The sequence below is a fragment of the Muntiacus reevesi genome, chromosome 4, assembly GCF_963930625.1.
Source record: "Muntiacus reevesi chromosome 4, mMunRee1.1, whole genome shotgun sequence".
Taxonomy (NCBI): Eukaryota; Metazoa; Chordata; class Mammalia; order Artiodactyla; family Cervidae; genus Muntiacus; species Muntiacus reevesi.
This window is the reverse complement of record NC_089252.1, coordinates 67,304,572-67,330,135: the sequence shown is the minus strand read 5'-3', so window position 1 is coordinate 67,330,135 and position 25,564 is coordinate 67,304,572. Positions and strand designations below refer to the sequence as shown.

The window sequence follows — 25,564 nt, the reverse complement described above, 5'->3', positions numbered from 1 at the left end:
AGATAGTTTGCTCCATCGAGTCGGTGATGCCATTCAGCAATCTCATCCTCTCCATTCTCCTCCTGCCCTCAGTCTTTCCCAGCATCAGGGTCTTTTCCAATGAGTCAGCTCTTTGCATCAGGTGGCCAAAGTATTGGAGCTTCAGCTTCAGCATCAGTCCTTCCAATGAATATTTAGAGTTGATTTCTGTTATGCCCAATGTCCGAATCCCCGAGCGGGAAGAGAGAAGGCTTCCAAGACAATGCAACTCGCAAAAAAAGGGAAGTTTATTACTGACTCGAGCCAGGGCCTTCTGCCTCACCCATCACAGTGGTGCAGGGTCAGAAAAGCCCTGAGCCCAAGCTGTTACGCAAATTTATAAGATATGCATAAGCAATTAGTAGCTGGCTTAAGCGGATTGGTTACATGTTTGCAAAGCAATTCTATTGGTACAGACTTTTGCGGGCTTTTTCAAACCTGGGCGTTCGCGGGCTTTTCAGCTCTCCCTTTGTTTCTTACTGGGCGCATATTGATTGGCTGGCTCCAGGTTACCTGATGGGGGTAGGGAATCTTACCATTTCGGGGAAAGCTAATACTTAGGTCCAGGCTGCCTGTCATGGTATTAACCCTGGCAGCCTCACAATTTCCTTTAGGATTGACTGGTTGGACCTCCTTGCAGTCCAAGGGACTCTCAAGAGTCTTCTCCAGCACCACAGTTCCAAAGCATCAATTCATTGGCGCTCAGCCTTCTCTATGGTTCACCTCTCACATCCATACAAGACTATTTGAGAAACCATAGTTTTGACGAGACAGACTTTTGTCAGCAAAGTGATGTCTCTGCTTTCTAATACGCTAAGTTTGTCATAGCTTTTCTTCCAAGGAGCAGGCGTCTTTTAATTTCATGGCTACAGTCACTGTCTGTAGTGACTGTGGGGTGGGAAATCACAAAGACTTGAGGGATGAGTTTGAGATGAGACCCTATCAGCATACAATATGATGAGTTCCCAAGGGACTATCCACAGGAGCTGACATAGAATGTGTTTTTTTAATTAAAAATATTTATTTATTTGACTATGCCAACTCTTAATTGCGGTACTTGGGATCTTTAGTTGTGGCCTGTGGGGTCTAGTTCCCTGACCAGAGATTGAACTCACAACCTGTGCATTAGGAGCACAGAGTCTTAACCACTGGACTGCCGGGAGGTCCCCACAGTTCACATTTTAAGCTTAATTTTTTCCCAGTTTTATTGAGAAATAATTGGCATACATCCCTGGATAAGTTTAAGGTATACAACATGATTGACTGATTTACATATTGTGAAATGATTACCACAGTAGGTGGTAATATCCCTCGTCTCATACTGATACAATAAAAAGGAAAGAAAGAAGAAAGAAAATTTTTTCTTATGATGAGAACTGTTAGAATTTACCCTCTTAACAGTGTTCCTATAGATCCTGCAGCATTCTTAGTTGGAGTCATCATATTGTACATGACATCTCTGGTACATATTTACCTTGTAAATGGAAATTTGTGCTTTTTGACCACCTTTCTCCAATTCTTCCTGCCCCAACTTTTTAATGTGTCAACATTTCACTTGGAAAAGTTTTCACACATACAGTACTCACCATTCAGATTCTCCCATTAACATGTTACTGTCAGTCTATCACTGCATCCATCACCTCTGTGTTATTTTGGGGATGCGTTTGGGAGTCAGTTGCAGACATCAGTGTACTTCCTCTGATATATCAGCATATAAATCATTACCTAGAGGTCAATATTTGTTTAGAGTCCTTTTTTCCTTTAAGGTAAACTTTACATGGACCTTCCCTCGTGGCTCAGATGGTAAAGAATCTGCCTGCAATGCAGGAGACCTGGGTTCTATCCATAGGTCAGAAAGATCCCCTGGAGAAGGGAATGGCTGTCCACTCCAGTATTCTTGCCTGGAGTATTCCACAGACAGAGGAACCTGGCGGGCTACGGTTCATGGGATTACAAAGAGTCCGACACGACTGAGCGACTTTTACTACTACAGACTTTACATATAGTGAAATACACGAGAGATTTTGTAATGTAACAGTGTTTGGTTTTTTTTAAAGATTTCTTTATTTTTGGCTATGGGTCTTCTTTGCTGTGTGCGGGCTTTCTCTGGTTGCGGTGCATGGGCTGCTCAGTGTGGTGGCTTCTCTTCTGGAAGCACAGGCTCTAGGGCGCCCAGGCTTCAGCAGGTGTGACGCAGTGGCTTAGCTGCCATGAGGCATGTGGGATCTTCTTGGAGCAGGGATTGAACCCGCGTCCCCTGCATTGGCTACAGGATTCCTAACCACTAGACCACCAGGGAAGCCCACCGCTTGATGAGTTTTGATAAACGCATACACCTGGTAATCTCAAACCCTGATTCAGCTCTAGGATGTTACCATTGACCCAGAAAATTCCCCAGTGTTCCTTCCCAAGCATTGCTATTTTCAAAAATAGTTTATTTTAATACCATCAACTTTTCAGAGTAACTCTATCACTGGACTTTAAAATGTCCCACATGTTAGATTTGGCTTATTACTTCCTTGTGTTAGAGTTAGATTCAGGTTCAGTTGAGATTAAAGTTCAACAATGAGCACTGCTTCGAGGTGGGGCTGTGTACATCTTCCTGAATCACAACATGACAGTCACGTCTGCTTGTTCTACTTTTATGAGGTCAACATGAACAGAGGGATCACATCTGCCTGATCCCTCCTTTATAAGATTCCTTCAACCTTGCTGATGGTTTTAGCATACATTGATGATTACCAACAAAGGTCCGTCTAGTCAAGGCTATGGTTTTTCCAGTGGTCATGTATGGATATCAGAGCTGGACTATAAAGAAAGCTGAGGGCTGAAGAATTTATGTTTTTGAACTGTGGTGTTGGAGAAGACTCTTGAGAGTCCCTTGGACTGCAAGGAGATCCAACCAGTCCATCCTAAAGGAGATCAGTCCTGAATATTCATTGGAAGGACTGATGCTGAAGCTGAAACTCCAACACTTTGGCCACCTGATGCGAAGAGCTGATTCATTCATTGGAAAAGACCCTGATGCTGGGAAAGATTGAAGGCAGGAGGAGAAGGGGAGGACAGAGGATGAGATGGCTGGAGGGCATCACCGACTCAGTGGAGATGAGTTTGAGTAAACTCCGAGAGTTGGTGTTGGACAGGGAGGTCTGGCGTGCTGCGATTCATGGGGTCGCAAAGTCAGACACGAATGAGCGACTGAACTGAACTGATGATTACAGCTTAAGTCTATTATTTCGCTAAAGGTTAGGAAAAGATGTTTTTCAGATTCTGTTATTCTGTTGCCATTTATTAGCTCGAATTCTGTGAAGAATTCTCCTTTGTCAACTTCTTGGTTACCCTGAAATATATTTTTTCTGTGAAAAGGGAAGTAAGCTGCTTTTTTTTCCCCTTTGCTTGTCATTTTTGGAGTAATGAGTTGGTACTCTGGCAGTCTCCAAAGGTGACTGGTGAATGCTTTTTTCCCCTGTGTGTATCATTATGAACTCATAGGTGTTAATATCCTTGCAGTCTTCTTTTTCCAGAGGATACTCTAATTTAAGTTTCTCTCTTTTAAAAATACTTTTAAAAAAAAATATTTTTTAATCTCTTGGCTGCTTTGCATGGCATGTGGGATCTTAGTTCCCTGACCAGGGATTGGACCCTGCATTGGCAGTGTGGAGTTTTAACCACTGGACCACCAGGGAAGTCCCTCTCTCTTTTTTAAAGAAAAAGCTCATTTTTTTTCTGCCCAGGGCCAGTGGGAGCCTCTGGCTGAGGCCCTGTGTTCATCCTGCATCTAAGCAACCCATGAGTTCTGTGGAGTCCACTTCCTGCCCACCTGACCCCTCGCTACCACCACCAGGGTCCACAACTCTGCTTCCTTGATTGCCATTTCAGGAAAAGAGCAGAGTGCCAAATATTTGAAAACACACGCCTGATCCTATCAGTCTTCTGTTTAAGTAGCTCTCCGTAGCTCTTGGCATAAAGTCCAGGCCCTTGGATGTGGACGTCAGAGCCCATTCCGACTGGCCTCTCCCGTCTCCCCGGTTTCGGCTGTCACTGTGCTTTATCTGGGTTGTTCCACCACTCCCTGTCCAAGTGCCGCACCCTCTCCGTCAGGGCTCCCAGTTTCTGCTCCCTGCCCTCACCTCTCCTTGGCTAACTCTTCTTCATCCTGGGGCTCAGCTTAAACCAGGCATTCTCAACGCTGACTGTACATTACATCATCTGGGCAGTTTTAAGAAATGCCAAGGCATGGGCTCCACCCAAGATCAATTAACATCTGTATGTCTGGGCGATGAGGCTTGACTTTGCTATATTTAAAAGCTTGGGCAGGTGATTCTGATGTGCAGCCAAGGTTGAGAATCACAATTTGAGGTGTTCCTTCCTCTGGGAAATTCATCTTTGTCCCCCAGACCTGGGTTACAAGCCGTTTGTTTCTGTTGCCATCTTCTGCTCTTGTCCTGTCCCCCAGCTGTACTCGATATAATTGGAAAACTATATATGTTTAAGGTGTACACCCGGGTGGTTTTATCCTCATTTAATCATCTAGGACTCACTGTGCTGATTCTTGGGTTTCTTCCTTACTAGACAGAAGCTTCACATGGTTCCCCTGTTATTACTCAGCACATAGTAGGTGTTTGTAATTTTTATAAGTAGTTATTAAGTTGGTGTTTGGGCTGTATTTTGAGGTTGTTTGAATGCAGAGACGGTGGTGGTGCTCTGTTCTGTGGGATTAAGCCGGATTTCACCTTCTGCTGGATCACTTCTCTCTAAGCTCATTTCCTACTTCTCTGAACTGCTTCTCTTAGACAGGGAGATTTGTGGGATCTTAGTTCCCTGATCAGAGATTGAACCTGCATCCTCAGCTGTGACAGTGCAGATTCCTAATCACTGGACAGCCAGGAAATCCCCAACAAGCAGACTTTAGACAGCCCTTTCCTCTTCCCAGTTCTACCCGAAGTCGCTCCCTCCCTTTCTATCGGTCTAAAGAATTTCCCCAACCTCTGAGCTGCCTTTGAACTCCTAAAACTTGTGGGAAACCCTTATTTGATATTTAGTCATATACATGCTGTGAGATGTTTTCAAAATCATCCATTGGGCCACAGGTATAAGAAATAATTTTTATATTTTTGTTAATTTCTGATTTTTGAATGGCGATTAAAGCATTGCTTACTGGAAGAATAAAGGATATTGACACTCTGGCATTTGAAAAAATGATTCTTACATTAGTTTTTTGTTTATTTTTGGTTAGTAAAGCTTTCCAGCTGTCCCTTAGCACTCTCTGAATTGTTTAACTTTTAATCACAATGCTTTTTTTTTTTTTTTTGCCATGCCCACAGCAAGTGGGATCTTAGCTCCCCAACCAGGGATCAAATCCATGCCCCCTGCAGTAGAAGTACAGAGTCTTCACCACTGGACCCCCAGGGAAGTCCCACAGTCACAGTACTTTAACTCTCTGGTTGGATTTCAAGCCAAGTGTGATCTAGGACCCTTGCTTTCATGGTTGTTTCCAGATATGGCTTCAAGGGCAACACTTAAAAGTTTCATGGACTGTTATGCTGCTATGAAAAAAAGATTTTAAAAAATGCCTAAAGATGCACAAGAAATTTTACCAACAATTGTTCAGTCGCTAAGTTGTGTCTGACTCTTTGCAACCTCATGGACTGCAGCACTTTAGGCTTCCCTGTCCTTCACTGTCTCCCTGAGTTTGCTCAAACTCGTGCCCATTGAGTCGGTGATGCCATCCAACCATCTCATCCTCTGTCGCCCCCTTCTCCTCCTGCCCTCAATCTTTCCCAGTGTCAGGGTCTCCTTTTCAATGAGTCGGTTCTTCAAATCAAGTGGCCGAAGTATTGGAGCTTCAGCTTCAGCATCAGTCTTTCCAGTGAATATTCAGGGTTGATTTCCTTTAGGATTGACTGATTTGATCTCTCTGCTGCCGAAGGGACTCTCAAGAGTCTTCTCCAGTTCCACAGTTCAACAGCATCAGTTCTTTGGTGCTCAGCTTTCTTTATGGTCCAACTCTCACATCTATACATGACTACTGGAAAAACCATAACCATTGTTAACAATGGAGGACACTAATTAAATGGTTTCTTGTAGCTCTGGGTCGGGAAGTTCCCCTGGAGAGGAAGTGGCAGCCCACTCCAATATTCTTGCCTGGGAAGATCCCATGGATAGAGGAGCCTGGTGGGTTGTAAGGTCCAGAGCATCGAAAAAGAGTTGGACGTGACTTAGCGACTAAACAACAACAACAACAATTTGTAACCCTGGTCCTGTTGCTACGTGAGGTCTGTTGCTGCCTTTTTCCATCCACCAGAGGGCAGTGTTCTATTCTACCTAAAAGTCGGCCTCCCCTTTGAGGTCTTCTCTTTCAACTCCTAGCATTTTGCCTTCTGAAGTGATCCCCAAACAGTGTTTCTTGAAATTTGATTTGATTCTAGAAACACAACTTACACTGCAACACCACAGAGATATACATCTATATGCAAATCTATATATGCCTATATAACTAAAGTTTCATAAAATAACACTGATCTTTTTAGAGAACAGACTTGTGGTTGCCAAGGAGAAGGGGGTTGGGGGAGGGATGGATGGATTGGGAGTTTGGGGTCAGCAGATACAAACTATCATATAGAGAGTGCAGAGACAACAAGGTCCTACTGTGTAGCACGAGAACTGTGGTCAATATCCTGTGATAAATCATAATGGAAAAGAATATTTAAAAAGATGTATATATAGGTATAACTGAATCACTTTGCTCTACAGCAAAGATTAATACAACATTGTAAATCAACTACTTCAATAAAATACAATTTTTTAAATAACACTTGTCTTTACTATGTGTAACACTGATTTTTTTTTCTTTCTTTTTTCTATTCTCTTTCATTTAAAAAAGTTCTGATCTCCCAGATTGAGTTCACGACTCACAAACTGGGTCGCAGACATTGCCTTCGAGTTCATTTAGAATGGCATCCTGCATTTTTATGGATGAAGAGACACAGGGTTAGAGAAGGATGCTCGGTCATGGTGGGACTCAGAGCAGCAGCTAGGAAAAGGTTTCAGGGCTTCGGAGGTTTCTGGCCTGTTGCTCTCAGCATAAGTGGCATTCCTGTTGCGGGAAATGCAGGGCTCCAGCGGGGCATGGCCACAAGGGGTGGGGGGGAGGCAGTGTGTGTGCATGTGTGTGTGTGCATGCGCGTGTGTGTTGCTGCCCCAGCACACTGGGTTTGAGAGGAGTCCCCTGTAGCAGGGGGACTCTTTGGTAATGTAACTTCAGCATCTCAGCCACTGATTGTCACATTGGTGCCAGCCTCTGGAACTTTGCATGTAGGTCCTCCTCACTCTAACTCAGCAGTGGTTTGTTTTATAGCCCAGAACCAGGCATGTACACAAACTAAATGGGTAGGGAGTCCCTCACCACCGTCCAAACATCTGCTTTCTGAGGGTGGAAGTTCTCATGTGGTCCAACCCTTGCTCTGTAGAACGACACCCAGAGAACATTCCAGATCGACTACGACCATAACCGCTTCCTCAAGGATGGCCAGCCCTTCCGCTACATCTCAGGAAGCATTCACTATTTCCGTGTGCCCCGCTTCTACTGGAAGGACCGGCTGCTGAAGATGAAGATGGCTGGGCTGAACGCCATCCAGACGTAAGTAGGAGGGCGCTGGGCTCCCCTCCAAGGCAGAGACACCCATGCCTGGAGTGGGGGGTCAGCTGCATCTCTCTGTGCAGAGGTTTCGTTGCTCAGAATGGGAATAACATGGTCTGGTGTCCCACTCCAGTATTCTGGCCTGGGAAATCCCATGGACAGAGGAGCCTGGCAGGCCACAGTCCATAGTGTTGCAGAGAGTCGGACACGAAGTGACTTAGCATGCACAGTCTCCTGGGAGAGGTTTGTCGTGGGCTTGGGTGTCACTTCTTTAGACAGTTAACTACTTCTTCCAACCTTGAACTTTGTCAGCAGAAATCATAAAATGAATATCAGCTTAAAAAGGCAAAGGGAAGTAACAATGATTGAGGATTTGCTGTGTGCAGGACATACGACATGGATGATGCCATTTCTCCAAGTTCACTATTACCGAATGCAACTGATAAATCTGAAATTTGCCGAGGCATGTGCTTTTGGCCGGAAATCCGGCTGAGATTTGAAGATCAGTGTGTTTGTAGGCGGCCATAGCTCCTCTCAGCTCCTAGGGGAACATGCCTTGTTGGGTAGATCCCTGAAACCTAGGTTGTCTTTGTGGTTCTGCTGGGGTAATTCTATGGCCCAGGGTTACAGAATCACCCCCAATAACTATCTCTCCTCATCTCTTCTGTTTGTTTCAAAGTGACTAACTGAGAAGGAAGTCAGGGTGGCTGGCCACTCTGGTTTTTGTGTTGCTGATGTGGATTGCTGATAACTTTTCAAAGATAAAGTATGAGAAAATCCAGCAGCAGATTCCTGGGACAGATGCTTAGGGAGAGTCCCACCATTCTCCTGGCTAAAGGACCACTGGGTCCTGTCTGTAGTTTTAGCCCTAAAACTAAAGTTTTAAAACTAAGTTCTCGGAGACCAGAATGGTTCCAGGGAACCCTGAAACCATAAGTCAGGGGTCATCAGAGAGACCTTTGTGATGGCAATGGGGAGCTTTGGATTTAAATTTGTGTCCCTTGCTGCAGGAAGTCAGGGGAACTGGTCGGAGTTTTTGTTACTTTACCTCCTTCAGGGTATTCCTGATAAAATTTTTGGTTAGGAGGACACAGGGTTTGGAGGCTTTTCCGTTTTTATTGAAAAACATTTTTCAAAAAGTAAGTGTATCGTTTATGACCTTAACACAGATAACTTTCATTTTTCCTAAGCCTTACACAGGCATATGTAATTTTTACACAGTAAAAGTTTGTGTCCATGTAACTATGTAATTTTTGTTTTTGGCCATGCGTTGTGGCTTGCAAGATCTCAGTTCCCCAGCCAGATACTGAACCCCGGACCTGTCAATGAAAGCCCGGAATCCTAACCACTAGGCCACCAGGGAACTCCATATATATATACATATATATATATATGTATATATATATTTTTTTTTTTAATCAAGCATTAAATAGGAATGGGCATCCTTTGTGGGGCATACACTTAAAAGTGTCCCCACAAGTTTGTTTATCTGGGTAGCTGCCGTGAAAGCTCAAAACAAGAGTTTTTTCTCAAGAGCTGCCTTAGGAAGACGTCTGTCTGTGTCCTGTGGGTTTATAGTTCTGCAGAGGGGTTTGGAAATTTGTATGGGACACCTGGACTTTTGAGCTATTTTCAAGAAGGAGCTGTGTGCGTCTTGGCAGGTACGTGGCCTGGAACTTCCATGAACTGCAGCCTGGACAGTACAATTTCTCTGGGGACCATGATGTGGAGCATTTCATTCAGCTGGCTCATGAGCTGGGACTGCTGGTCATCCTGAGGCCTGGACCCTACATCTGTGCAGAGTGGGACATGGTGAGTGCGGCTGACCTGGCCTCGTCTGCCTGGTGCGTGGGCAGACGGGGCTCTGGGGGAACAGGAATGAAAGCGCTGTGGATGAATCTCATCCCAGATAGCACGGGCCTGTAGCTAAGAAAGCCCGGTGTCTTTCACCTACGAGGTGGCCAGGCAGAGAGGAGCAGGGAGGGGTGAGACGGCATGGGTCCTCCTCCTGGTGGTCACAGACAGAAGCAAGTTTCCTCATCTGTTAAGAGGAGTTCATGAAGTGGCCTCTGTCTGCCTCACAGGGTAGATGTGAGGTTCAGGGGAGCAATCTATGGAAAAATCTTTGATTCTCAAAACATTACATTCGTGAAGAGTGATCTTATTTTTTATTATGTTTACAATCTCATTGCCCTGAAAGTTACAAACCAGAAAGCCTAGCTCAAATACCTGTTCTGCGTGACACATTTCTTCTTTACTCTTACTGCTAGTAGTATTAATAATTTCTATCTCCCCTAAGACCTTAAAATGGTTTCCTTTTTTTTTTATTTTTTTGCTTGTTTTCCCATCCTAGGGAGGATTACCTGCTTGGCTACTGGAGAAAAAATCTATTGTTCTCCGTTCTTCGGATCCAGGTGAGTTGTTAGAGATGTTGTAAGAGAATTTAAGAAAGTTCAGATACTTTATATCCAAAGGGTCAGATACAATATTTCAAAGGCTGGAGTACTCCTGGGTGAATGCTTCTGAAAGTTTAGCAAAAGTGTGGGTGTCCATCATTCTCCACCAGACACTGAGTGTGTAGGAAAGAAGGATTGTTTGAACAACCTGACCAGATCTCGTCGATGCCTTGGTAACTCTTTGAATTGGCACTGGGCCCTATCTGCGGTTGGCTGACTGACTTGAATGCTTTCTCTGCCTCCATTCATTCTGTGACTTGATGGGGGATGACCTCCAGCTAACCAGAAGGGCAGACGTAGTTTCTGTGGTGGCATCACTGGATGTCTCTTCATCTGCTTTTACAGAGTGATCTGTGAGTGATAGGTTTTTCCCTTATCTAGCTATAAACCCTGATCAGTCTGCAGGTCCCGATTAGCTGCATTTATTGTTGCTGGCGTGTAGCTGACTTACAATGTGGTGTTACTTTCTGCTTTACGGCACAATGAATCAGCTATGCATATTTTTGAGATTCTTTCTCCATGTAGGTCATTGTGGAGTACTGAGTTGAGTTCTTAGCTGCATTTCTGTCTTCTGAAGACTTCATTTCTCTCGGGGGTGAAGCTGGCCATAAGAGCAGCTAACAATGATTAAATCTGCTGTATAAAAGGCTAGTACATTACGCTCTGCATGCCTTTTCTTCTTAGTGTACTACCCTCACGTTTTACATTTTTAGTGTATTATTAGTGTTTTCCCACGTACTATCTCATTTAATACTTACAGCAGCTTTATGAACTGCATACTTATCCCCATTTGACAGCGTAAATGTATAGTTGATTAGAACTTAATTTTTAAAAAACTCAGCTGTGACAGAGAAGGACCGGCCACTCAGTCATTCAACAAACATTGGCAGATGCCTTCTGTGCTGCAGGCTTGTGGTCCTAGCGGCAGGGGCCGATACCAGGCACACTGGCCCTCCGAAGGCTCCGCTGAGCAGACAACTCCAGGCAGGACAATTTTTCAGACTTGGAGTGCACGTGATACCCCCGTTTCAGAAGGTAGTGGTTGAATCCAGTCTGTTCGACCTCTGCTGCCAGCTCTAGGATAATAGGCTGCATGGTGCCTCGTAGACAAAAGGTGTGTGATGGTGTTAAACCTGGTTGTTTTCCAGATTACCTTGCGGCTGTGGACAAGTGGTTGGGGGTCCTTCTGCCCAAGATGAGGCCCCTCCTCTATAAGAATGGAGGCCCGATTATCACAGTGCAGGTAATGATGGAGCCCCGGTGGGTAGGGGGAGGTTTCCATTTATCCACACAGTATATGAGAGTGAAGCAGACGGGAGCTTCATGTGACTCTTTCTTTCTTTCTTTTTTCTTTTTAATTTTTAGAATTGAAGTGTAGTTGATTTGCTATGTTGTGTGAGTTTCAGGTGTCCGGCAACATCATTCGGTTTTAGATTCTTTTCCATTATAGGTTACAGTAAGGTCCTTGCAGCTTATCCTCCTGTGTCTATCTCTAAGAGGCAGTGCCGCAGACGGTACTTGATTTAAATTGCATTTTGAGAGGGCTTTACCATTTTTGAATGCCCTCTGTGAGACTGTGCTGGCAGCCCTACAGATTCCAGTCAGTTATCCCGGCCACCGTCCCAAACAGGTTAAGTGACTTGGCCAAGGTCACGCAGCTGGCCGGTGGCAGTAAGGATTGCAGCCTGGCTCCCCTCTGTTCCCACGAGTCTTCTGGCTGCAGGGACGCACCCCGGACCGACCCACTTTGGTGTCTGTATCACCTTGGTCGTCGGCTCCCGTGGGTGAGGAAAGAGGATGTGGTGAGCTGGGGCCACTGTCTTTTTTCTCCCACTTCCTGCCCTCACCTTCCTTCTTCCATATGTTTTTCTCTTTGCAGTGACTGGTAGATCAAGGAGTATGTCATGTGGCAAGAGTGTTCCAAGAGAAAGATCGGTTCACTTGTGATTTTCGATGTTTGTAAAATGACTTAGGTCAAACAAAACCATGTTTGTTGGTCATTTTGCAAGGGATCTCTTATTGCAGAGAGTATGTTAGGTAAATCCGGCTGTGTCCCGGACCAGCATGGGGTGTGTGCAGCGCTCCCTAGGGGAATGTGGGCCAGCACTTGGGACCAGCACTGTTCACTGTTTGTAGGGATGGTCATGGTGGGGAGGGAGCTTGGCCATTTCTGTGTGCTTAAGATACAGGCTGCAGGGGGTTCCGTGGCGGTCCAGTTGTTAGGACTCTGCCCTGTCACTGCTGTGGCCTGGGTTCACCCCCTGGTCAGGGAATTAAGATCCCACAAGCTGTGTGGGGCAGCCCCCCCACCAAAAAAAAAAACTAACAAACGAATATGCAGGTTGCAGCAAGAGGGCTGGACTGACCAGGGTGCCTGTTCTGACACTGCGTGGTAGAGAAAGGCCAGGCTGCTGTTCCCAGAGAGATAGCCTACTGGTAGCATTCACTGCCCCCCACCTGTCCTGAGTCTGTACCAGTTAAGCTGATAGGAGCCCATTTTCCTACATGAGGATTTCAAGGTTGAAACTGGATGTGTCTGCCTAGCTGGGTCTTCTTCCTTCCTCTTGATCTCAGGTTTTCCTCAGTTCCCACTGTTTTTTAGTTTGTTTTTTTTGTTGTTGTTGAGTTGCTTAGTCACATTCAACTCTTTGTGACCCCATGAACCGTAGCCCACCAGGTTCCTCTGTCCATGGGATTCTCCAGGCAAGAACACTGGAGTGGGTAGCCATCTCCTCCTCCAGGGGATCTTCCCAACTGAGAGACCAAACCCACGTCTCTTGCATCTCCAGCATTGACAGGCAGATTCTTTACCATTGAGCCACTTGGAAAGCCCTTTGCTTCTAAGTCACTTTTTAAAAAAAAAATTTATTTATTTACTTGGTTGTGCTGGGTCTTAGCTGCAGCATGCAGGATCTTCAGTTGCAGCATGCTAACTCTTAGTTGGGGCATGTGGGATCTAGTTCCATGACCAGGGATCACACCCAGGCCCCCTGCATTGGAAGCAAGGAGTCTTAGCCACTGGACACCCAGGGAAGTCCCCCCTAAATCACTTTCAATTTTTGCTCACAAGTTTTCTGTATCTTTTGGTTATTGAAAGGCACTAAAATGTCATCCCTGGAGAAGGGAATGGCAATCCACTCTAGTATTCTTGCCTGGAGAATTCCATGGACAGAGGAGTGTGGCGGGCTACAGGCCATGGGGTAGCACAGAGTTGGACACGACTGAGTGACTAACACTTTCACTTTCACTTTCAAAATGTCATCAGATACGAACTCTGCACAGGAGAGCAAAGTTGGCTGATTTAGAGAGGTGGACGGTGGGCACGTTTCCTCCTGTATCCATCCCTGGCAACCCCAGGTGACATGAACTTCACTGTGGATCCTGCCAGGGGACTCAGTTTCCTCCTCTTTTTCCTCCCCACATCTCCCTGCCTGCTCAAAGCCCACCTAGTCCTTTTGCCCCTTGGTAATCAGGAATGGGGGCCTTCTACCCTACAACCTAACTTGTGGGGCGCTAGTCATGAGGGACTCCCTCTGTTTATACCTGTTGTTTTGGAAGGTCAACAACTGAAAATGTCTTTGTTGCTTTACAGTAAATCCCCTATGTATGAATGAGTTTCATTCCAAGAGCACGTTCCTAAGTCTAATTTGTTCCTAAGTCCAACAAAGTTGGCCCAAGTACCCAACTAACACAATCGGCTATATGGTACTGTACTGTAATAAGTTTATAATACTTTCCACACAAATAATACATTAAAAAACAAACACAAAAAAGAAAACATTTTCAATCTTACAGTACAGTACCTTGAGAAGTATAGTAGGACAGTACAACAACTGGCACACGGGGGCCGGCATCAAGCGAACAGGCAAGAAGAGCGACTGACTGGAGAAGGGAGACGAGGTGGGAGATGGCAGAGCTGAAGGGTCGTCAGCGACAGGGGACGGAGGACAAGCTTTGATTTCATCCGTGCCTGGTGCTGATGGTGCAGGTTCTGGTTCCTTGCTGGATCAATTCTGTCTGTTGCTCAGTTGCTCAGTCGTGTCCGGCTCTCTGTGACCCCATGGACTGCAGCACTCCAGGTTCCCTCTCCTTCACCATCTCTCGGAATTTGCTCTAACTCATGTCCATTGTGTTGGTGATGCCACCCATGATCTCCTCGTCTGTCGCTTCCTTCTCCTCCTTCCTTCAATCTTTTCCAGCATCAGGATCTTTTCCAGTGAGTCGGCTCTCTGCATCAGGTGGCCAAAGTGTTGGAGCTCCAGTTTCAACGTCAGTCCTTCCAATGAATATTCTGGGTTGATTTCCTTTAGGATTGACTGGTTTGATCTTCTTGTTGTCCAGGGGACTCTCAAGAGTCTTCTTCAGGACCATAGTTTGAAAGCATCAATTCTTTGGTGCTCAGCCTTCTTTATTATCCAACTCTCATATCTGTACATGGCTACTGGAAAAAACCATAACTTTGACTATACAAACCTTTGTCAGCAAACTAATATCTCTGCTTTTCAATACACTGTCTAGGTTTGTCATAGACAAACACTCTGTCTACTCTCTTGGAAAGTGACCCAGCGATATCTAGGCCGTAGCTCCTTTTTTGTCGTCATAGATGACAGCGGTAGCACTGGACTGCATTCTGAGCAGCTCCTGCAGTCTCTGGGAACTGTTCTACATTTGGGTCCTGTGCCTATAAAACTAACAAACAGTGGTTCCTCAAGTCAAGAAAATCCCCTTGCCATTTCCCTGCATCGTGAATCTTTTCCGTTCTTCAGTTTCTTCACCTTCCTCTTGTTTCTCTTCATCCTTTCTCTGGGCGCATTCACATCTTTGATAGTTCACAACTTGAAGGTTCATATGTAGGGTACTTAGGAGCCTACAGGGTGAGATGATTATCCTAGAGCAAGTATCTGCAACCTGCTCCAGGGGCCCTCTGCCTGTTGTGGTAAATCAATGCCACTGGCACACGGCCATTTATGCATCGTCTAGGGTGCTCGCGCACCATAGCACCATAGTAACGTACTCGAGTAGCTGAGACGGAGACTTATGGCCCCAAAGCCCCTAGTGTTTGCTCTCTGGCCCTTAACTGAAAAAGTTAGCAAACTCCTGCTCTGGAACAATCAGTGTTCCTCGGAATCTCACTTCGACTTCTGTGTGTCTTTCAAGCCCTTTTCTGCATGTTTCTCCTTTCACCTGCCCCGCCTCTCCTTTCCCCTCCTTGGCAATGATAGAGAACTTGAATATACACTTTGTTGCCAGCATTTTGAGCCTTCACAAGGTGCCGGGTATTGTGCATCGGCTCAGGGGCTCCTCATGCAGCCCAGTGAGGAAGGCACACTCACCTCTTATAGACAGACAGAGGTTTTACAGGTGGAGCCACATGGATGAGAAGAGGCAGAGCTGAGATTTGCACGAGGACTCTTGGGCCTTTGAATGTCTGTGCCTGTGACCGCAGCGCTCAGCTGTCTTGCCAATGTGGAGCTTTTCTCTCTTTCTCTAAAAAGCGAACCAAATTATGTGTATGCATTAATTACAATCCTGTTTAAAATACACTCCTACATTTTACTGTAATATAATGATGTTAATGGATAAACAAGGCTTGAAAAAGTAAGTGAGGATCGACGATGTCAGCTTGGGCATGGCCAGAAAAGAACTCGGGGTGCAGAGGCTGTGAACCCACTTTGTTGCTAGAGCTGAACCTTAAAGTTAGCTCTGAACTCCTTGGCAGCCAGATGATGAAGGAAGACACAGCCATTTAAGCACCTATTTTCTTCTTTTTGGCTGTGTCGTGCAGCCTGTGGGATCTTAGTTCGCCAACCAGGGATTGAACCTATGCCCCCTGCATTGGGAGCACAGAGTCTTCAGCACAGGACCACCAGGGAAGTCCCTATAAATAGCTCTTAATTAAAAGGAGGAAAAAGAAAATGAGGGGGAATGTACCTTGCCAGTGTTTACAAAGCTTTCCTTTGGGACTAGGGCTTGAACCTGTGTCCCCTGTGTTGGAAGCATGGAGTCTTAATCACTGGACCACCCGGGAGGTCCCCATTCTGCCTTTTGAACCCATACCTTGACAGTATAGTCAGAGGGATTCTTGCTGAGAAAACCATCATGCATTAAGCCATTTGAAATGTAGTGCTTTTAGACAGTGACGGTGGTATTTGGTTCCTCTGCATCACTCCCCACCCTCCCCACACCCCGACTGTGTCCACAGGCCTCCTGGAGCCACCAGCAATTCTGCAAACAGCCTGCTCTCTGGGGAACGCTCTCCACCTGTCTCGCTTCCTTGACCAGTGCCTTTCTGTCTAGAGCTGCTTCGGGTAACCCCTCTGGGGAAGCCCCGTTAACCTCCTCTCCCGGCTTCCCTCAGGCTGGACACCTGTTTTCTGGGGGCTCACGGTTTCTTTCTCTTTTAACTTTTTATTTTGTTTTGGATTTAACAATTACTAACAATGCCGTGATAGTTTCAGGTGCATAGCAAAGGGACTCAGATATACACGGATCCGCTCTCCCCCTTCCTCCCCTCCCATCCAGGCTGCCACATAATAACATTGAGCAGGGTTCCTGCGCTCTACAGTAGATTTTTCTTGGTTATCCATTTTAAATATAGCAGTGCATACGTGCTAATCCCAAACTCCCTAACTATCCCTTCTTGGGGGCTCTTGGTTTCTTATACTCATGTTCAAAGACAACATATCCCTCGTATCACAGAAGCTTGTTTTGTGTTGTGTGCCGGTTGAAATTCTTATGTTTGGGCAACTTTTAAATTTTTGTAAAATTGTGAGCTGTAACACACACACATTAATGTGCAGTGAATGAAGCACTGTGGAGAGAACAGCCACAGAATGGACACCCAAAGGACCCAAGATGGGAAATGGTATGTGGCCAGGACCCTAGAAGCTTCCCGATCATGCTCTACTTTTTCTCACTGTCCTGACTTTCACGACCATCAGCTTTTTGCTTTTTTTTACACTTCTACCAAACCAACTATCCGCACACCCACACTTATAGTTTGGTTTTAACTGGTTTGGATTTTCTGTTCGGGAAGTTGTATTATGTGTATTTTTTTAGTGTCATGCTTCCTTCATTAAACTCTACACCTCTAAGATTTTTAAAAAAAAATATTTATTCATTTGGCTGCAATGGGTCTTACTTGTGACTCACAGGCTTAGGTTTTTATGCTGAGTTTTGCTCTTTGGAAAATGAGTTTTGAGGATCAAGTGTAGGAGATATTTAGGGGGAGGGGACCACTAAGCCTCATCATCTCAGAGAGGCTCAGGGAGTTTCTCCAAACAACAGTTTGCCTTAGAACGCTGGAGTCTTCTGATTTTTTTCCCCTCCTCTTTTTTAAACTTTTTTAAACTATGGGATTCCCTGGTGGCTCAGATGGTAAAGTGTCTGCCCGCAACACGGGAGACCCGGGTTCGATCCATAGGTTGGGAAGATCCCCTGGAGAAGGAAATGGCAACCCACTCCAGTATTCTTGCCTAGAAAATTCCATGGATGGTGGAGCCTGGTGGGCTACAGTCCATGGGGTCGCAAAGAGTCGGACATGACTGAGCGACTTCACTTTCTTTCTTTTTTAAACTTGCAGGTTGAAAATGAATATGGCAGCTACTATTCCTGTGATTACGACTACTTGCGTTTCCTGCAGAAGCGTTTCCACGACCACCTGGGTGAGGACGTGCTTCTGTTCACCACGGACGGGCTGAATGAGAGGTTCCTGCAGTGCGGGGCGCTCCAGGGGCTCTATGCCACCGTGGACTTCAACGCAGGTTGGTATCTGCAGAAACCCAGCTCAGCTGGCGGATCTGGGCCTTTAACTTGGTCAATTGCTCTAGGCAGCTATTGTTTAAGTGGCTTGGGCATATGGAGTAGGATTTCCCAAATTTTCCTTTATCTGTAACGGTAAAATAGAATACTTGATAAAGCACCCCTTGGTGGCAGAGATGGGTTGATGTCAGCTGAGTTGGCCCTTAGGACACAGGCTCTGTTTCCAGCCCTGGCGGAGCTGGCTGCAGCCTGGAGTCCTGTTTTCTTAGGGGCTGCTGCCAGGGGTTCCCCCAGCTGGAGGAGCTCCACCTTTCAGGCTGTGTCTGGGATGTACTGTTCTTCTCTGCACCTGCCCGCCCCGCCGCCCCCTGTGCCCCCAAGGTGTGGCTGGATGCTTGGGCCGGGTTGAGGCCACTGTGAACTCTGAGGTCAGCTCTGGAGTGCAGAGAACATACCTGGCACTTCCATCTTCTTTCTGTGTAACTCATAACACTGGGAACTGTGATGGGCCGGAGGTGGTTTGGAAGATGCTGCAAAGAATCCTCTTTCCTGATGCATTCGTGCTGTGTAAGCCACAGTGTGGCTGGGGTGCTCGGGCTGAAATGACATTAAGAGATCTTCATGTGGGTTGAGAGCGGCTTTTATAAAAGGCATCATGGCTAAGTGCAATGTGATCCTGAAAAGGGTCCTGGACTTTTTTCTCTGTTTGTTTTAGTTGTTGTTATTATGAAGGACAATATTGAGACAATTGAAATCTTTGAATAAAGCCTTTAGATAATGGTAATCCATGTTAATTTCCTATTTTTTTTTTATCATTGTTTGTATTTATTTAAAGAATGCTCTTACTCTTAGGGGATACATGCTGAAGTATTTAGGGGTAAAGGACCATCCTGTCTACAATTTATTCTCAAACAGTTCAGAAAAAAAAGTGCATATTTATATAGAGAGGAAAAAAACCAATGGATGTGGTAAAATGTTAACAATTGGGGAACCTGGGTGAAGGGAAAATAAGTTCTTTGTATTATTCTCACAGTTTTCCTATACATTTGGAATGATTTCAAAATAAAACATTACCCCACTCACCCAAAAGACCAGCTCTTCAAGTAGCATAAAGACCCCACTGTTGTCCTGTCTGAGGGAGGACACACGTCCAGCATTGCCTTCTGTAGAGAAGGGTGTTCAGACTGAAGTTGCATTTTTAAAGAAATTCTTCTCCACTACAAACAAAGAGGTAACTGGCTCCCAGCGAGCTGAGTGCTTCTAGAAACATGGCACATTGCTCAGAGCGCTTGGTGATGAAGTCAGTCACCTACAAAGAGCTGCACAGGAAGTGGCACGATGGTTTCCTCCTGCTTTGGCACATTTCCTAACACGGTGATGAAGAAGCACAGTGTTTTTCTGTTGGGAGGAACAAATTGAGGATTATCACAAGTTAGTTATAAGTGTTATTTGTATGTGGGGTGACAGCATGGTTGCTACCGCTGTGGGTTCAAAGATGCACTCAAGGCCAGTGTGCCCGGGGCAGGTGGGATGGTGGCGACTTCATTTATTGGAGTGTGAAGGGGGCAGTGCCTGGGGTCAGATCCCAGGAGAGGCTCTTGAGAGCAGGTTTCAAGATCTGGAAGGCAAAAACTAAAAACACCAAATAACCCCATCAAGAGATGGAGAAAAGATCTAAGTAGACATTTTTCCAAAGAGTATGTACAAATGGTCAAAAAGCACATGAAAAGAGGTTCAACATCACTAATATTAATAATTATAGAAATGTAAACCAAAACTACCATGAAGTATCACCTCACACCGATCAGAGTGGCCATCATCTAAAAATTTATAAACAGTAAATGCTGGAGAACGTGTGGAGCAAGGAATCCTCCTACTCTGTTGGTGGAAATGTAAGTTGGTAACAGCCATTATGGAGAACAGTATAGAGATTCCTTAAAAACTAAAACTACCATATGATCCAGCAATCCCACTCCTGAGGGTAGAGCAGAAGAAAACTAGAATTCAAAAAGATACATGCACCCCCAGCGTTAAGTGCAGCACTGTCTACAATACCCAGGACATAGAAGCAAGCTAAATGTCCATCAGCAGAGGAATGGATAAAGTAGATATAGTGCACACATGCAGAGGAATATTAGCCATAAAAGAGCGAAATAATGCCATTTGCAGCAACATGAATGAACTTAAAGATGGTCATACTGAGTGACGTCAGTCAGATAGAGAAAGACAAATGTCACATATCACTTATAAGTGGAATCTAAAAAAAGGGGGAGGTGTAAATGAACTTATGAAATAGGAATAGAGTCACAGATGTAGAAAACAAATATGGTTATCGGGGATAAGGGGGGAAGAGGGATAAATTGGGAGACTGTTCGCTTCAGTTAAGTCGCTCAGTCGTGTCTGACTCTTTGTGACCCCATGAACCGCAGCACGCCAGGCCTCCCTGTCCATCACCAACTCCCAGAGTCCACCCAGACCCATGTCCATCGAGTCGGTGATGCCATCCAACCATCTCATCCTCCGTTGTCCCCTTCTCCTCCCGCCCCCAATCCTCCCCAGCATCAGGATCTTTTCCAGTGAGTCAGCTCCTTGCATCAGGTGGCCAAAGTGTTGGAGTTTCAGCTTCAACATCAGTCCTTCCAGTGAATACCCAGGACTGATCTCCTTTAGGATGGACTGGTTGGATCTACTATGTGTTAAATAGATAAGGTATAAAATCTGCTGTATGGCTCAGGGAACTCTACCTAGTAGTCTGTAATAACCTATATGAGAAAAGCACCTAAAAAAAAAAAAATAAGAGAGTAGATATATGTATATGTATAACTGATTCACTTTGCTGTACCCCTGAAACCATTACAACATTGTAAATCAACTACACTCCAATAAAAATTTTAAAAAAGATCTAGAAACCACCTAATGCTTAGTTAATAGTGAGAAATTTACAGCCATAAAGTAAATGAAATTCCACTTTCTTGATCATCACTTTCTCTTCTGAGAGCTAGCCTCACAGAGAAGCCCAAGACTTGTCCGACGGCGAGGGGTTATTTGGAGACCTGGCTGGCGTCCTTGCGCTCCAGGACACCTGCTGCAGGAACTGGACAGTGCAGTGTGGGCCTGGGTGTCCTCGACTCTGGCTGGAGAGACACTGTTCGTGCTCATTACTTCTCTGTGGAGAAACCCTTTTTCTTTTTAGAAGAGCGGGGGGAGAACAGAAGATGTGGGAAGCAAGATGAGACATAGACATCCTAATGGGACACTTCAGAAGACAAAAATTGAGCACAAGTGGTCTGGAATGGCTTGAGATGTACAAATTGAAACACAGAGTATACTCTGTGATTCAGGATAAATGTAGTTAGAGCACGATTTGTCCCTTTGATTTGTTAATTATTTGTTGTTGTTCAGTTGCTCAGTCATGTCCGACTCTTTGTGACCCCATGGACTGCAGCACGCCAGGCCTCCCTATCCCTCACCATCTCCTGAACCTTGCTCAAGCATATGTCCATTGAGTCGGTGATGCCATCCAACCATCTCATCCTCTGTCATCCCCTTCTCCTCCTGCCCTCAACCTTTCCCAGTATCAGGTCTTTTCCAATGAGTCAGTTTTTTGCATCAGTGGCCAAAGTATTAGAGTTTCAGCTTCAGCATCAGTCCTTCCAATGAACACCCAGGACTGATCTCCTTTAGGATGGACTGGTTGGATCTCCTTGTAGTCCAAGGGACCCTCAAGAGTCTTCTCCAACACCACAGTTCAAAAGCATCAATTCTTTGGTGCTCAGTTTTCTTTATGGTACAACTCTCACATCCATACATGACCACTGGAAAAACCATAGCCTTGACTGGATGGACCTTTTTTGGCAAAGTAATGTCTCTGCTTTTTAATATGCTATCTAGGTTTGTCAATTTTTCTTCCAAGGATCAAGCATATTTTCATTTCATGGCGGCAGTCACTATGTGCAGTGATTTTGAAGCCCCCAAAATAAAGTCAGCCACTGTTTCTACTGTTTCCCCATCTATTTGCCATGAAGTGATGGGGCCAGATGCCATGATCTCAGTTTTTTTGAATGCTGAGTTTTAAGCCAGCTTTTTCACTCTGCTCTTTCACTTTCATCAAGAGGCTCTTTAGTTCCTCTTCACTTTCTGCCATAAGGGTGGTGTCATCTGCATATCTGAGGTTATTGAGATTTCTCCCAGCAATCTTAATTTCACCTTGTGCTTCCTCCAGCCCAGCGTTTCTCATGATGTACTCTGCATATAAGTTAAATAAGCAGGGTGACAATATACAGCCTTGACGTACTCCTTTCCCAATTTGGAACCAGTTTGTTTTTCCATGTCTGGTTCTAACTTGTGGCACTGTGATGCATACGGTGCTGTGGAGGCACCAGGAAGTATGTTCAAAGCAGGGTCATCGTGTAGGGAGCAGCTCAGTCAACCAGATACCTGAGTGAAGAGAGATGCGCACCAGCCACGTGTCTAGGCTCTGGGGACACAGAGGAAGCGCAAGGCCTGTGTCATGATCGTCCAAAGGAATGAGGAGAGGCCCAGACACTGTTCACAAAGGAAACATCATTCTGTGGTCCCCACAGTCTACTGAATGTATGGTCTGAGTCCCCACCTAAAGCAGTCCTCACCTAAAGCTGACTTGGAGGTGTGCAGGCCCATGGGGGTATGAGGGAGGGCAGGGAGCTGGAGGCTCAAGTCCTGCAGAGGAATCTTTTTTTTTTTTTTTTTAATTTCATTAATTTATTTTCAACTGTGCTGGGTCTTTGTGGCTGCACACAGGCTTTCTCTGGTTGCAGCGGGCGGGGGCGACTGTTCGTCGCGGTACACGGGCTTCTCCCTGAGCTGGCTTCCCTCGTTGCGGGCTCTCGGTGCGTGAGCTTCAGGAGTGGCAGCCCATGGGCGCAGTAGATGTGGCACATGGACTTGGTTGCTCCGCCTCATGTGGGATCTGCCCAGACCTGGGATGGAACCTGTGTCCCCTGTATCCACAGGTGGATTCTTACCCAGTGTGCCACCAGGGAAAGTCCTCTTTTTTAAGAAGTGAATTTATTATACACTTGGCCACGCCAGGTCTTAGCTGCAGCACTCAGGATTTCTCGCTGTGCAGCACAGATTCTCTGTGGTGTGCTTGGGCTTAGCTGCTCTCCTGCATGTGGGATCTCAGTTCTCCAACGAGGGATCGAACCCGTGTCCCCCGCATTGGCAGGTAGAAGTCCCTGCAAGGCAGATTCTTAACCACGGGACCCACTTCCTCTGGAAAGTCTCCAAAGGAATCTTTCTTCTTGAACTTGTCACTCCCATGGCTGACCTCTCTCCTCTTTCTCATTGTTCAGGTACCAACCTCACAGCTGCTTTCATGCTCCAGAGAAGACTTGAGCCCAGAGGACCCCTGGTAAGAGTCAGGGGTGAGGCATGGGGAGACCACTTGGTCATACAGACTTCTTTTCTGCCGCTGGGGGAGAATGATGAGGTGCTGTGAAGGGTGGGAGTGGATCCTTGGTTTCCCTGGGTCTGGGGTCAGAACTGATGGGGCTGTGGAGACCGCCTTCTGGACACATGGGAAACAGCTGAAGCAGTGCTGCTCAACACTAAGGCCCTGCGCTGGGGGGGCAACTAAGCCCATGTGCTGCAACTAGAGAAGCCTGCTCGCCGCAACGAAGACCCAGTGCGGTCAAATCACTAAAGAAAGAAAGAAAAATAAATGCAATTTATTTTTTCTAATGCAAACAAAAAAAGAAGCAGAGCTTAATGAAGGGGGATGTTCACCGCGGTCCCCATTCTGTCCCCTCCGGAATGGATCCTAGTTCTCCTACCACGGATTAAACCCACATCCCCTGTTTTGCAAGGCAGATTCTTAAGCGCTGGAGCACCAGGGAAGTCCCAGGCTCTGCACCCTGGCGTAGCTCGTCGCCTTTGGTCCTCGCAGCAGCTCTCACAAGTGGTGTTATGAGAGCTCATTTTTCAGTGAGGCTCAGAGACTGTGTCACGTGCCTATGACACATACAGCTGGTGAGTGGCAGGGCCAGGACCTGAGGTCAGGTCTGTGTTTCTTGAGAGCTCTTTGTGACTGAGCTGCCCCACCTTTAATCTACTTAGAAATCGCATAGGAGTCTTGTGAAAATGTAGACATTGATGTACTGGGTCTGGGGAGGGGGGCACTGAGCTTCCGACAAGCAGCCAGGAGATGTGGGGATGTAGGGTGCCAGCCGCTCCGGGAGTTGCAGGGCTCTGCGGCATGCTCCGTGGGCGGCTGGGAGGCAGAGATGCCAGTGAGGTCCTGGCAGGCGTGCTCAACCCATAGTGAATGTGTCCCTCTCTCTGCCTCCCTTTTCCCTGAAGTTGTTGTTGTTACTTGGCCCCACGTAAGGGGTGTCTTCCCCGCAGCAGGTCAGGCTGCCCTGACTGTGTACCCACCTTTGTACAAAGCAGCCTTTTCTGAACCTGGTCTCTGCTTCCTGAGTCATGCAGAACCCATGTTCGCAGACTCTGAGTGGAGCTGTTTCCTGCACCCTGAGACAGGAAGTCCCCAGAACACATCCAGATTTCTCTTTCCTTTTGTAGACAAGGGCTTGGCAGGGTCATGCCCAACAGAAACACCAAGCGCTAGAATATTTGGACAATATTTCTACCACACATTAAGTCAGTCTGAGATCTAAAGAATGTCAACATGTCACTTGGCTTACAGCAGAGATTGGCACAACATTGTAAATCAACTATTCTTCAATTCAATTAAATTATTCTACAATTAAAATAGTCAACCTGCAATCTGAAAATCTGGATTCACACAAAGGGTGAATTTGGAGCTAATTATTTCATAGACATGTTTTGTCATCTGATTCTTTTGCCCAACAAACTTTCCTCCCTTATTCAAACTGGGGATTGGTTAACAAGATTTTGATGCAGGTACAGCTTTTCAGGAACACCTGCATTGTCCACACCTGAGAGCTGAGTTTAGGCAATGCTGTTATGAAACGTCCTCATTGGTCCCCACTTCCCAGTAAAGCAGTGGATGTCAGCTGCCCCCTCTACCTGTTCTTCAGTGGATAACCTCGGGCAGGAGTTACTGGGACGCCCAGCGTGGGAAGGTTTAAGTCTGTCCTAAGTTCCATATCCCTTTCTTTTTAGATCAATTCTGAATTCTACACTGGATGGTTAGATCACTGGGGCCAACATCATTCAACAGTCAACCCTAAAGCGGTGGCTTTCACCCTTCATGATATGCTTGCTCTCGGGGCAAATGTGAACATGTGAGTGTTAATTTTTGGAGGGAAGGGTGTCCTCTGTAGCTGTGGGCTCATGGTGAAGCAGTGGGTTCATGATGAGCTGTGGGCTCATCTGTTCTCTTGTTTCTTTGTAGGTACATGTTTATAGGTGGCACCAATTTTGCCTATTGGAATGGTAAGAGCAATTTAACATTTGTTTGTAGAATCTAATGGTAGAATGTTTCTGGTGCTTGATTTTGTCCATGCCTATGGCCATCTGTGATTCTTCTGTTTTGGTTTTTCTTCTGCTAAATTTCCTAATATGTAAGATTGCCTATATAATATTAAAAAATCACTTTTATTTTTTATTTATTAGGAAGAGAGAAATTTACCTTTCTATTGAGAATGATTTTTAAAATTGAATATGCAGGTGTTATGAAATAATCAGTGTTATATGAATGAGTAGCATTAGGATGCTTATGAATTAC

At 45.7% G+C, this 25,564-nt stretch overlaps 1 protein-coding gene across 1 annotated transcript in view; it reads left to right on the top strand.

Moving 5' to 3' along the window:
* Positions 1 to 25,564, top strand: part of GLB1 (galactosidase beta 1) — a 101,874-nt gene that overhangs the window by 19,901 nt on the left and 56,409 nt on the right. The window contains exons 2-9 of the mRNA XM_065932930.1: positions 7,488 to 7,657; positions 9,319 to 9,469; positions 10,011 to 10,071; positions 11,262 to 11,356; positions 17,696 to 17,876; positions 23,208 to 23,266; positions 25,000 to 25,121; positions 25,232 to 25,272. Of these exons, the coding sequence (XP_065789002.1) occupies positions 7,488 to 7,657; positions 9,319 to 9,469; positions 10,011 to 10,071; positions 11,262 to 11,356; positions 17,696 to 17,876; positions 23,208 to 23,266; positions 25,000 to 25,121; positions 25,232 to 25,272 (880 nt within the window). The remainder of the gene's footprint in view (positions 1 to 7,487; positions 7,658 to 9,318; positions 9,470 to 10,010; positions 10,072 to 11,261; positions 11,357 to 17,695; positions 17,877 to 23,207; positions 23,267 to 24,999; positions 25,122 to 25,231; positions 25,273 to 25,564) is intronic.